This window comes from Callorhinus ursinus, unplaced genomic scaffold (genome assembly GCF_003265705.2).
Source record: "Callorhinus ursinus isolate GAN/ISIS: 27379988/994484 unplaced genomic scaffold, GSC_fseal_2.0 scaffold6, whole genome shotgun sequence".
NCBI classification, from domain to species: domain Eukaryota; kingdom Metazoa; phylum Chordata; class Mammalia; order Carnivora; family Otariidae; genus Callorhinus; species Callorhinus ursinus.
In genome coordinates, this window is record NW_027397068.1 from 63,485,531 (window position 1) to 63,499,531 (window position 14,001).

General features: G+C 46.4%; 1 protein-coding gene across 6 annotated transcripts in view; it reads left to right on the forward strand.

Annotated features, from left to right (window-relative positions):
* The window catches only part of UST (uronyl 2-sulfotransferase), a 303,044-nt gene that overhangs the window by 194,970 nt on the left and 94,073 nt on the right, over positions 1-14,001 (forward strand). For 5 of the 6 annotated variants that reach the window (XM_025866300.2, XM_073894061.1, XM_073894063.1 and 2 more), the window contains exon 5: positions 7,993-8,146. The exons of the other annotated variant lie outside the window; for it this stretch is intronic. In XM_025866300.2, coding sequence (XP_025722085.1) covers positions 7,993-8,146 — 154 coding nt within the window. The remainder of the gene's footprint in view (positions 1-7,992; positions 8,147-14,001) is intronic. 6 annotated transcript variants of the gene reach the window in all.

Genomic DNA, 14,001 nt, shown 5'->3' on the forward strand with positions numbered 1-14,001 from the left:
AGGACAGTGTAAAACTCTAATGACAAGCCAAAGCCAGTACCTTAATTGGGTCTGCAGAGCTGAGCACAGCATGGCAACCATACCTTATCATGGCCTCCACTATTAAATACATGTTTGAGAATTATTTAATTTTGATCAATTTAATCATGAAAAAAGTTGGTAAGTACCTTTGAGAAGGAAGATACCACATCTGCAGAAAATAGTGTTGGCCTGACTGCCAGGACCTCTGTGTATGAGACCTTCCCACTGACCATGGCTCTGGGCTAGCAATTTCACCTCTGGGCAGGGATGGGAGGTCTCTGTTTTCCCATCTATAAAACAGGGACAGGTCCTGCCCACTCCTACCTTGTGGGGATGATCCAAACACATGAATGAAGGAAAACCCTTCGGCTTCCTTCAGAGAAGGATATTGCATATATGCAGTGCGGACTTTATTTTTTAAGGGGAAATAATTTCATTTGAAATAAAACAAGTCCAGATATATATTGACTACTATGCACACTTAAAAAAAAATGTGTACCAACATAGATCATTCTGAATAAATTATAGCAATTTATAGTAGAGCGAAATTGAAACATATATTCCTATTTTCCTTATGAAAGAGATTGTTGTAAGTAGTCTTTCCTCTGATATATCCCAATAATCTTCTTTTTTCTCATACTTTCCTATTAATTTTCAGCTGGAAATGCTGCATCACTTTTGATTTTTTTTCTATCCAGGTTGTGTGTCTATTTGATTGTATATTAGAAACGATACACATTTCTATGTCTCTGACAACTGCTTAGCCCTATGGAAAAATTACCTTTGTAGTTTCTACAAAGTTACTTTTGTAGACCTCTGTAGTTTGCAGAGGTCTGTGAAGTTCTCTGCTGCTTCCTCAAGACAACCTGGGCAATATTGCAAAGTGGCATTGTGGCATTCAGGAGCATTTCTGTAGAAGCCTCCTTCGGGGCCTACAGTTGAGTGCCTGTCCCTGGGTAGCTTCGCAGTGTCCCCATGACCTTGAGAGCAGGGCCCAGCTCATGCTGATTTCTCCTTCCGCCATTCCATTTTGTTCAATAAACGCATTTTTGTATTGAGGACCTTCTATCTCCTATAGGCTGCTCCAGGACTGGGACTTCCACAATGAACTAGAAGTGTTTTCCTTGGAGGCGCCTGGGTGGCTTAGTCGGTTAAGTGTCTGCCTTCGACTCAGGTCATGATCCCAGGGTCCTGGGATCGAGCCCCACATTGGGCTCCCTGCTGAGCAGGGAGCTTGCTTCTCCCTCTGCCTGCTGCTCCCCCTGCTTGTATGCTCTCTCTCTCTCTTTCTCTCTGTCTGTCTTAAGTAAATAAATAAAATCTTTAAAAAAAAAAAAGTTTGCTTTTGGGGAAGTGTATGCTCTCCTTCCATTAAAGAAGAATGGCAACAAAGTGTGACGACTTTAGGAGAAACGGTCACGGGGTCTCCCCCAGGGGAGGTGGGAGGCAGGAGGCAGGACCCTCCCTCCCTGGAGGAGGAAGTGTGGAAGGACTTTCTAGAACAGTCACCATTGCTGCTGGGATGTGAGGGGCGGGCCAGCTTTAGACAAAGGGGAAGGGCATTGGTGGCACAAGGACCAACATGAGCTAAAGCCAGAGAAAGAGAGGGATCGAAAGGAATCAGTAGATAGGAGCTCAGGGGCAGGCACAGCAAAAGAAGATGACAGTCGAGAGTTTCAAGCAGGGGAAAAAGGAGAGACTGGCCTGAGCAGCTCTCTCCTTTAAAAAGCTCACGCTACCTTCGGGAGCAACCTCATCCTCTCCTGCCAACCCCAGGCACGAGGCTGGGGCTTCAGGTAGGAGACCTCCACGAGCATGAATAGAATGACAAATCCAGCCTTACTACTTTACAAGACTGTGTTCAACCCACTGAACATGGGAAGTTAAAACACCAGCTTTTCTTTTTCCAGGGAACAGCTTTAAGGGAAAGGCCTTAGTTGTAAATGGCAAACTGGGTATGTAAAGAAAGCTCCCAGTACACAATTCACAGAAAAACCACCACATCGGAACGTGTTGAGGGCTTTCCTATGCTTTTAGAATGGAGTTCTATATTTTGAATTGTAAGGCAAAGAGATAATTAAGCTACTCTTAAGAAACCTACCCTGATCATTGCTGACAGCCATATATATGGTTGGCTTGGTTCAAGATAATGAGGTTATTAAGAGAAGACTTGATACTGTAACTTAATAGTCTTTGTTGATATTTGATTTCTAATCTTCCTTACCTTCTTAACATGCAGCAAGACACTTGCTGGTGAGCAGAATATAAGAATGAGAGTCTCACCTCCCTACAGCTGGTGCACATAACTGTTCTGGACTTCTGAAGTGAACAGCATTGTGCCAAGACGAATTGCCCGTTATTTCTTTTTTTCCATTAAGTACTGCATTCTTATCTCAAAATGTAGACACTCTAACTGATGCAAAATACTATCCTGTGAGCTCTTGGCGGTTAGATAGCTGACTTGCTTCATTTATTCATCATCTAGGCATCTTGCTCTGTTCCTTCTTTTCCCTAATTTTAGACCTAGAAGGACCATTTCATCATATCCAGTTTTATTAATTCAACCACAGAAAGCAAGAGTGATCACACCAAACCGGTATTTTCATCGTTGTTTCGGGGAAGGCTTCCTGCCAGGGGAGATAAGCAACTCCAAACCCAGCAGAAATTTCAGGCCGGTTGGGATTTGTGGGTGTTTCCACGAAACTGCTCTTTTCACATGGTTTTTGAACTGCTTAAAACTTTGAGCCAGACAAATGTTTTCCAACTAAACTACCTGGAGAATTGAGTCAGAATGACCACGGCCTAAAAGATGCTACTCTTTGTTGTGATGTTTTAGGAGGATTTTTAATATTTGTGTACTCTGCTTTCCTGTGTCCATTCCCAGAGCTAACCAAGAGAATTACAATTTTTGAAAAAGTTCAGCCTCTCAGCATCAACGAAATCTCCTTAAGGGCATCCCAGATCCATACACTGCAAAGACTGTGATGGACAATTCAATTTATCTTCCCGTCACCCCCACTTTTTGTTTGTTTGCTAAGTGTTTTTGGGAGGGTGGAGAGGAGGCAGTGACTTTCCAGCCTAGGGGCCCCCTCAACCCCAACCTGGCGGCTGGCAGGGAAGAACCTGGGAAGGGCTGGGTCGGAGCACTGTGCTGTCAAAATAATCCAAGCGGATTACAGGACAGATCAGTGCGCTCAGCAATTTCCAACTATAGCCTCAGAGGCCTCCTTTCACGGCAGGCTACGTTTCTCGTTCATGACTTGCTCACCCTCCTTCCGTTCTGCTGCTTTTCCTCATTTATCTCCCATGGTGGCTCCAACGCCAGTACAAACTCGCAAAAGCAAAACATTTAAAAATAAATCAATCACCCGAGAAGCAGGCAGGGTGCCATGTGCGAGGGGAGGCGTTTTGGACACTTTCCTCTCTTCCCTTAACGCGAGGCCTTCATTACCCGCGCCAGCAGAGGGAGGCTGCCCTCCGATGGCACTGTTTAACAAAACAAATCCCATCTTACTGATTTCAGAATTCCGTCGGCCTTCCACATCTTCCTTCTAAATGTTGACTTGACATTCTCATTAGCAAGGCCTTCCACTTTAACCCCCGTGCCCTGTAAATCTTTTGTAGTGGTGACAGAAGTCTCTAACTTTGAAGAGGGCATCAATTGGTAATAGATTGGTATCAGCCGTTGTTGAACACTTTCTTTCCCTCCTTAAGCATCACCCAGAAGTTTGATTTTATGCTGTTTAAACACTGCTGGGCCCAGACCTGGGAAAATGGTGCTCTCTCCCTCAGTCTCTTCTTTCCCCAAGGGGAGATTCTGCTGCTTGGTGGACACAGAAGCCCACCTGCTTTGTGGGCCCGATGAAGACTGGGATCATCATCTGGGCTTTCCCCGAGTCCGCCTCACTGCACACCACCAACGACCTTCCCTAACGAAAGATATACTTTCAGTAAAATGGAAATTGCCAGGGGCCCAGAGGAGGGGAATATAGAGCTTGGGTTTGGGATGATGAGAAAGTTCTGGGATGGATGGTGGTGAGGGTTGCACAACAGAGTGAATGTACTTAATACCACTGAATGGTGCAGTTAAAAAGTCTTATGTATGTCTTACCATAATTTAAAAAAAAGGCATACTTTCAAAAAGTGTTTCTAGCCCTAGAAAGCTGTCTTAATTCCCTAGAATAATTTTGGTCATAAGGTTTATTGTTTACTATATGCGGTAATATTCTAGGCAGAATATCATCAGCAATTGGATGAAAGTATACCTAAAATTCTTACCCACATGCTTTTCACAGCTGTTGGAGAAATAGCTAATGTTGTGGGTTAATTGGTTAAGTAGCAGTGTGGGGCAGATATAGAAGAAAATCCTCAGAATGAATTATTTAGGAATGCCTGAGAAAAAAATGAGAACCATGTCATTATTATTCCTAGAGAATTACATCCTGCTCGGGATCTTCATCCTCTCCTCAAAAAACAAAAATAGAAAGAATACGATAAATTTGCAGAGGGTCAGAAGGAGACCCACAGGGGTGAATAAAGAGTTGACAAATAGGACGTATGAACAGAAGTCAAAGAAATTGGAAATACCTGCTATTTTAGGATGACTTAAAAGAGAGCTCAAATAGTAGCTCTTGTGGTGACCAAAGGACAAGAGAGTGTGTTGTTAAGAGAAAAAGAAAATAGGGCCTGACTTCTTTGCTCTAGTGTGTACGCACAGCACAGAACCTGTCCTCATTGTGGTCAGCACAGTTGTTTAATAAAGACCAAATAGTTTAATAAAGACCAAATTAGAAGTACAGATTAAAAAATAAAAGGAAGTAAGTCTGAAGACAACTGCTGAAGGAATTTTCAAGAAGAAACACACACAAAAGAATTTAAAGGAATTAAAATTGAAGCTGAAAAGGCTTAAAGTTGTAAAAAAAAAAATCTATAAAGAGAAGCCAATTCTTTATGTTGAGTGGATCAAACAAAAGGAAATGCGCATAAAGGAAGATTAGGAATTTTGGCTGGGTGTACCAGAGACTCCTCAGCTGTCTGGCTTAATAGGATGGGCTTCACCTGGAGGCTCTGGAAATGTCTCTTCAGAGCTGAAAACATAAGGCAGAGTGTTGTGCTGTGTGAGATTGGGTGGGGGTGCAAAGCATTCTCTCTCTCTCTCTCTCTCTCTCTCTCTCTCTCTCTCTTTCTCTCTCATACAAGCAGCAGTAGTAGGTTCAGGGGATTGAGAGACCTTCTAAGGGTGACCAGAAATTCTGACTAGAATTAAAAAGTGTGGAAGGAGGAGAAATTGACCTTGAGAGAGGGTAGGATGAGGGGGGGAAGGGGTGATATGCTGGCCTCCTTTGTATAACTGACATGCCACCCCAATTTTGCCAGTTTGGGAGGGAGCTCTGTGTCCTAGAAAAAGGACTGGGGCTGGTAGCCTGAAACCATTATTACTGTTGATTTCTGGAAAGAGGGAGATATATATCAGACATCTCTCTACAGTTAAAAATTTTGAGAGTAGCTATTATATTATCTGATGCTTAACAATGAATTCCTAAGCCATCTAAAACTTCTGTTTTGGGAAAATTATTCTGCAAATCTTGCATTGGGCTACAGCGTGCAATTGGGAGCAAGTCACCCATGCTCAGGAAGCCTGTGAGTCCTCATGGCCACAGTGTTAGGGGGAAGATGGCTGTGGCCAGTTTGAGAACTATCTCACCATGGGAAGCTGTGCGTTGATTCACATGATCGGGCAGTTCTGCTAATTAGCAGTGATGGTCATTCTTCACATGAAGATAGAATTAGAGTTGAGGTTTTTTTAAAGCATGATGCAGTTGCTGAGGTTTTAATTGCATTCACATCTGGTAGGCATGCTTTGTCTTCCTGACCCTTAGCTTTATTACTTTAGTTGCTGCTTATCATAGATAGGAGACTCAATTTAATTAAAAAGAGGAAGATCCATCCAGGATGATAGCGGCTAGCCGGCTTGGCACAGCTGACTTCTGAGGCTAGTTGGTTGCCGTGTTCATGCAGATGCATGGATGTCACCTGCGTACATCTTGGAGCTGACAAGATTCGTACTGGCAGGGCGCCTGGGTGGCTCAGTTGGTTGGGCGACTGCCTTCAGCTCAGGTCATGATCCTGGAGTCCCGGGATGGAGTCCCACATCGGGCTCCCTGCTCAGCAGGGAGTCTGCTTCTCCCTCTGGCCCTCTTCCCTCTCGTGCTCTCTCTCTCTCATTCTCTCTCTCTCAAATAAATAAATAAAATCTTAAAAAAAAAAAAAGATTCATACTGGCATGGCTAACCTTACTCATGAGCAGCGTGTTTTCCAAGGTGGAGTCGTCCAGGAGTCCAGAATGTCATTCATGCAACTTGGTGCCTGAAATTCCACCCCTGGAGAGTCATTTCTTTTTGTACCTTTGGATTCTTCTCTCTGAGGGTTCCCTTTCAAAATGCAGATAAACCGAGGATGAGCATTATGTGCATTAATACCCAAAAAATTATGTGCATTAATACACAAAAAAGGATCAGTGGCTTGTTATGTCAACTTTCCTCTACGGCAGAGCCCTGTGATAGCAACAGAAACTTACCAGCTCAGAAGCATATACACCCAGGCAGTCATGTCTTCATGGGTTGAGCACCTACTGTGTGCCATGCACTGTGCTAAGTGACATCATTCCCTGCTCCAGGAGGCAGTCTGATGGGAGAGGCAGACCTGGATGCACAGTGCTGGAGAGAGGGCGGACACAGCATGGGACTGACCTGCTGAGGGATGTGACTGATTCTGGCCTGGGTTTTGAAAGGTGACCGAGTCTGCCAGCTGAAGAGAAGGGGGAGGCTCATGTCCGTTTGTTTTCTCTGAACTCCTTCTGACCCCTGGTAGAATGTCAAGGCATCCTCATCAGAAGGTCATGGGGTCACAGGGTAAAAGGAGCCTGTGGGTCCTTCAGGGGGTCCTTCAGAGCAAGACCTCTTTGCAGAGCCTGGAGTGTTCTCCCAGGCTTCTCGGGGTTACTGTTTTTAAGCGGGTTGAAGAGAAGGGGGAGGAATCCTCAAAAACAAGTCAGCTGACCTTATCATTTTGCCTCGGGAAGGCCTTCCCCTGGGCTAGCATTCAGAGCATTTGTCCAGTCCCTTTGTGGAAGGCATTAAAATGAAACACCTAGATTGTTTTATTTTTATCTAAAACCACTTGAGAATATTTATATTGATTTCTGCTGGGTTCACAATGTCCCTTACATTATTACTTTTCTCAACTCTGGAGTCTTGTCTCCATGGTTCAGAGCACAGCTTCTGGAGCCTGCCTGCCTGGGTTCGTAGCCTGGCTCAGCCACGAACTACTCAGGCTCTCGCTGCCCCCCGGTGTAAATGGGGAAGATTATGGTTTCTACCCCACGGAGGTGTTGTGAGGCTTCTGTGAGTTGGTCACAAAAGGTGTTTACAACAAAGTGACTTCATAAATGTTGTGTGTGTTTAATAAATGTTGGCTGATATTACCCACTTCCTGGAGAGCACCTTGCCTGAGACTGTTCGAGTCAGAATGTAGAATAAAGCACCATCTCACCCAGCGAGGGAATCAGAATTTATCAGACGTTCTGTGAGGGCCAACCACCTGTCAGTGTGTCCGTACCAGACCCTGGGAATACAAAACCCGACCCAGCATGCCCCCGCCCCCAGGAGCCCGCAGCCTAGTGAGAAAACAAGACAACATCCGCACCTCCCTGCTGACAAATCCAGTCATTTCCATAGAGCTCTACCACAGTCCTCCCAACCTCCCAGTAGGCACCTGCAGACACTTCCTGCACATAGTAAAATACCCATCGGGAAACGCTCTTGCCAATGACATCGTTCCCTGGGACCTTAGTGGATGGGGGTCCTCTCATGACGGTATATGACCTAGAGGGGAAGCAGTGTCTACATGGGCTTTATTTTCCTCCAGAAGTGACGGGTTGTAACCAGCTCCGTGTTTGTGTGCGTGTGTTAGGTTTGGAGGAGACCAGCCTGTCTACATCAACATCATTAGAGACCCCGTCAACCGGTTTTTATCTAACTATTTTTTCCGTCGATTTGGAGACTGGAGAGGGGAACAGAATCACATGATCCGCACCCCCAGCATGAGGCAGGAGGAGCGCTACCTGGTAAGTCCTGTCGCATCCTCAAGAAGCGTTCCCTCCCCTGCCCCGGGCGCTCCCCTGGAGGCCGGGAAGCTCTCCTTCTCCTTCCCCATGGCATCCCCGTGGCATTTCCATGGCATTTCCATGGCACCCTCCTCAGGGATGATGTTTTTGCCAGTGAAAAGCTAATTGTCCCAGATGACCCAGATCCTGATGAACATCTTCTCAAATGACTTTCTAATCTTGTTTTCTGCGGTTTGTCTTTAGTGCTAGGTTTTAGATCCTAGAGAAGAAAGAACCTTTCCTAGAGGATTCTGACAGGCGCTGTTGGCGTTTAGATGCGTTTAGGAGTCCCTCTGAGAGGGTCACAAAGTGTTTTCCTGTGAGAGAGGGGTGTTTTCAGAGGAGACCCTGCGATTCCATAAACGATGTGGGGACACAAGCCTGACTGTTTACAGGTCATCTGATGTCAAGTCCGGTTCTTGCCACCACGGCACGACAGAGTCAGGCCGTTTTGGCAAAAACTATGATCTTTCTGGACCTTGTTTGGGGACCCTCAGCTCCATGGGGATGTGAACTTTGACCCTAGTAGCTGTTTCCATAGTGCAGAGTTGGGAACAAAAAACGGAGGGCCGAGTGATGCATCTTTCTGCCAACACCAGAGCCAAAGTACGTTTCTCACCTGCTTGTGACCTAAATTGACAAAAGCTTGCTAAGTAGCCGAGAGCCCGTGGTCCGGAAGCAGAAATCCTGGTCTGTGTGTCGGAGGGAGCCTGGTGGGGTCACCCACACCCATCCTGGGCTGTCGGGCACAAGCAGAAGGAGCAGAAAGTAAAGAGGCGTCCATGCACCTCTGTTCCCAGGGCGGGAGAGTGGCGCAGAGCCTGAGCCCACTGCTGCCAAGGCCACAGAGCGTCCTTGTAGCTAAGGACGAGTGTCGTTACTCCCAGGTCCAGCCAATGACCAAACTTCTCTTAATTTTTAAAAATGTAATAAGAGTATGTGTTTGGAGGATGGGAGCATTTTGGATGATGTCACTTTTGTGTCTTAAAGTCCACGAGTGCAGTTGAGAAAACAGATGCACGAAGGTTGTGTCTTATCTTGTGCAAAACAGCTCACTCACAGATGGGCCAAGACCAGAAACTAAGCCTCTTGCCTCACCATTCAGGATTTATTCAACTACCTAATGCTTTAATGAAATATTTTTAAAGCGGCTCTTATGCTTGTTTTGAAATTTTGATGGCAAAAACTCTAATCTTTTTCTTTAAACTACATGTTATGAATATGGCTACATATTTTTTTCTCAGCAACAAGTACATTTTCGGAGTACAGAACCCCTTACCAGTGATGCAGGCAGGCCGGGTCCCAGGACCCAGAGCGGAAGTCCCGCAGGACCAGCCAAGAGGGTCCTTGGCTTGACGCAAGATGGAAATCAAATGCGAGCCAGCAGGAGGTGAAAACAGACTTAACTGAAGATCTGTAGAGAAAGACATCTAGATGGAGCATCCGGGAGGCTTGGAAAGGAAAGAGGGAGTCTTGTCTTTGCTTGGGGTCTGGGGTTTTTATTGACGATTATGGTCTGGTCCATGTGTCGTCTCAGACCTCCAGGAACTGGTCGGAACAAGGACAGGGTCCAGGGGTCCTTCATCAGTCACTCATTCCCCGAAGCCAGTGGTCCTGGCGTGGAGATGTCTAGCGCCAGGGGTCTGCAATAGGCACGTGGTGCCTCTGCCTATTCACTCCTTAGAGATCATCTGTTGTGCTGGAAAACTCCAAAGGTGTCGTCATCCCTTTGTCCCTTGCAGGGAGGACATGCATGAAGGTAAGGCGTGTGTAAGGAGCGGGGGCAGGTCCTAGCAAGAATGGGAGCAGGAAAAGAAGCAAAGGGGAGAAAACCAGCCTTTTCCTCTCATGGGGCCCCTGCAGTGGGTGACCTTGTGGTTGGTTCGGAGATCAGCAGGGAGAACAGCGTGGCTGGTGCCGGGTGAGGGGTGGGGCCTGGAGAGTGGCAGGAGGAGAATTCAGAGAAGTCAGGCTTGGAGACAACAGATCGTGTACAGCCCAGGGAGTCACGCTAGTTTCTCGAAGTGAGCTGAGAAATAACCTGAAAGACCCCAAAGCCAACACACCTTCATCAGTGATTCTTTCTCCCAAATCTCTGTGAGGAAGCCTGAGCCCTTCTCCGAGCAGGGGATATGTCATCCCATCAGCCTTCAGACGTCCTCAGCAGTTTTCCACCATCTTTCTAGGGGTCAGGACCTCCCTCCGGCTCTAGACCTGTATCTGGCAGATCCCTAGATGCTTTCCCTGCAAGTCTCACAAGGCTCCTGACACTCAAAGTGTCCACATGGCTCTATTGAAAATGGAGTTTGTGGGATGGTTACCGCAGAGTTATGCAGGGCACAAGCTGCATAGTTATATAGGGAGGTCCTGATGTTCTTCCTCTGTGCTCTCACAAAGTTCTGTGCTGGTGATGTCATTTCTCTGGCTAAGATCTTGACTTAACTTCTCTTCTGTCCTCCCAACATTCTATAAGTTCTCTCAGGGCAGGAGAGGATCAGAGTTCCATCTCTGTCCCTGGCACCCAGAAGAGGGGCTGAAATATTGGAGGCCTAAATAGTATTCTACTTACTAAAAAACAAACACATATTAATATGGAAGTTGAGGGCAGTTCTCTAGGTTTTTCTACCTTGTCATGTTTTTGCCATCCGGGAAATCATTGCCAATAACATAAGTCTTCACACGTTCACACACACAGGAAGTCGTAATCATTCGCCAGAGAAGTTGTAAAAGGGAGAGAAAAAAAGTCATGGTTTAAATTAAAAAAACAAAAACAAAAACCAAACCCATAGAGTTATTGAAAGCTTTTAGTTGAGGCAAATCTTCTGTGTTTGAAGGGCAGGCAGGGAGCTGCTTTTACGGTGTGATTTGAGAGATTCTGGGGAAATTTCCCGGCCTGGAATTCTACCCTTAGAGATTTGCAGGGGCCCCCTTTCCCAGTGTAAGCACCGTGTCCTGGGAAGGGCCTACGTCCCATGAGCTCATGTCATTCCTTGGCAGGGCCCCAGCAGGAGAACACTGGGTTACCCAAAACAGCAGAAGGAGAAATCAGGGGAGTCTGGAATAGAGAGGGGAGCCCAAGGGACACGTGACTCCTTCATGACCCGGCCCCAGCGTGACCCAGTTAGAATCTTTTCTTGTTCAAAGGATAGTTTGTTTATTTGGAAAGAAGACGGTCTTTTGCCTTTTTTTTTTTTTTTTTAATAGCTGAAACTTTTTATTTCATCTCCTTGGTCCATTAAACCCTTGAAATAAAACTGCCCCCTTTCAGAGCCTGTCCTCATTTTGGCAAGCCCAGGTGGTCAGTTGTTTGACTCAAAAGAGGGTGTTGTTTGTGTCTCGGTGGGGTGTAGGGCAGCTGTGAGGAGACCACTGGCCCCTCCGTGAGGCCCTCCCCTGGGGGCGAGGGCCTGAGAGGGGATGCACAGGGGGACCCCACACTCCAGGAGGCCGGCGGGGCAGGCCACCCCCGCGGGGCAATGTGATGAGGCCTCTCCCCAAACACTGCACGCACACAGAGTCACGGGGGCTGGCCCGAAAGGGGGCTACTGGTGTACCCACATTAATCCAGATCTCAGTGCTCAAAGCCACTTGCTTTATCCAGTTGCCAAAAATCAGGCAGTTCTGCTCCTGGCCCTGAGCCTTGCAGCGCTGCTTAGCATACAGCTGAGAGAGGGCCAGGGCCCCTGAGCCTGCCGAGCGGGTGAAATAATATCATCTTGTGATGCTGGGTGGTTTGTAAGAAAGTGGAAAAGGGTAAAGGGATCCTAGAATGTGCAGGGTCCCTGGAGGGCACGAGGAAACTCTTGTGTCACAGGCGTAGGAATGGGGCCTGGGTCTAGGGGTGGGTCAGAGGCCCTGTCAGGAGTAGAAGCCTGGCCTCAACTCTATGATTATATTGTTGGATCACTGGGACCTGATGTTTTACTTCCTGCGTAGTAAAAGGAGAAGAGGACTGGGCTGGGCCAAGTCCTGTGCTTTTTGAGCAAAATCATTTTGTCTGACACATCTTTACAAAGACACAGCTGTTATAACATTTTTTTCCCCAAAATGTTCGAGCATCTTATAGCGAGTTCCCATATTTTCTGGAAGCAATTAGATTTCTAGAAGTTTCTATTTCCAAACCATGCTTCATTTGTATTCACCAAAAAATAATTTTGAAATAAATTATTGCTAGAACGGATACAAATTCAACTTCTAGCAGCCACGCCGTGAAAAGGCACTTCTCTTTGGGCTCATTTCTCTTTGTCCAGATCCAGAAACTTGGCTGCCCAGGGCAGAGGTGGCTGCCTTCGTTTTTGGTTTTAGAATCATAAGGTGGGCCAGAGCTGAGCACAGGCTCACTGGGGTACATCCCAGCACAGGAGACTCTTCTCCAGCTGGAGTCCAGTCTCCTTTATTTCCAAGGCAAGGAGATACCTGGCACCGGGGACACCGTTAATGAAAGAATGAAGGCTGCTAATGAAAAGCAACTGTTGTGATTGACAAGCGAGGGAGAGTATATCAGGCCTGCAGAAGCCACTCCCTTTTCCAATTGCTGAATTTCCCTGCAGATGGATTTCTTGCCCTGGCATTTCCACTCAGTTATATGTGTGCGATTTCTGCTTGCCGTTTGCCTAAAACCTGGCCCTAGGAAGTTTCGTGGTAAAATGTTCTGCGGAGATACCAGTTTGCACTTTCAAACTCCCAAGAATGTCAAGTTGGCCTCCTGACTCAAACTTATTGCAAATTCACTAGACGACCCTTCCACGAGATGATCCTCCATTTGAAGAGCTGGGAGAGGAGGAGCTTTTCCCAGGGAGGAAACTGCCTCTGTGATACTGTTTATTCGGCTTGGCTGTAAAGCAGGGAAAGTAATGCATGTTTAAAAAAAAAAAAAAAAGATGCATAATTTACAGCTTCTTAATTCATAAAGAATTCAGTGAATCATGTTGGCCCCATTGGATTCTGGAGAAGTCTGAAAGCTGGCCAGCGTCAGCAAAGGTTTTCAGAAAGCTATGCATTTTAATTTGTTTGAAAGTTTTGGACTCTGAACGTCCTTTAGCTTTGGAAACGTATATGTGAAATACTCACTTCTGGAAATTTCCACTCTGTCCTGACCAGCTGAGGCTGTCCTGTGAATGAAACCTCAGGCTTTGCCTCTGTCTCTAAAGCATCCTTTTCCTTAGCAAAAGAAAACAAATAAGGAATTTGGATGATCTGCTTTTTAAGTATTTCGATAAATATGTCCTCCGAATTTTTGAAAGTAGAAAAGTAATACTCCCATCTCCAACTAGTTCAGATTTGGCTTACGATTGTGGCTAGAGATAGCAGCCTCGCTGGGTGACCAAGCCAGTGATTTAGACTCTGTGAACCTTACTTTTCTCATCTGTACGATGGGGACATCTTGCCCCCCTTTGCCTGTATCACAGGGTTGTTGGGAGAATAAACTAAGCATTCTACACAGAAGCACTCTGATGGCTGAAAGTCTCCAGAACAATGTTTTCGCATCGGTGCTTTCACTCCCCCTGGCTCTCTTCGTGGCTCCCCAAGACCTAAAGAGACTATTTCTCCTGCAGACAGGAGCTCCTGTTCTCATGCGGCTCAGGCCACGCTGGGCCGTGTCCTGAACCATGAGGTCCACCTCCGCCAAGGTCTCAAATGGCCCCACTAGGCCCCTTCCCCCAGGAATCTGTTTCTAAGGAAACTGCTTCTCTTTGTGTTCCCAACAGCTGAGGACAACGTTCTGATCCGAGCCCACTTGGCATAGATTTGTCCCGTGTTTATTTGCTTGGAAACCTAAGCAGCTGCGGGCACAGGGCTGTAAGTCACAGAAGGAG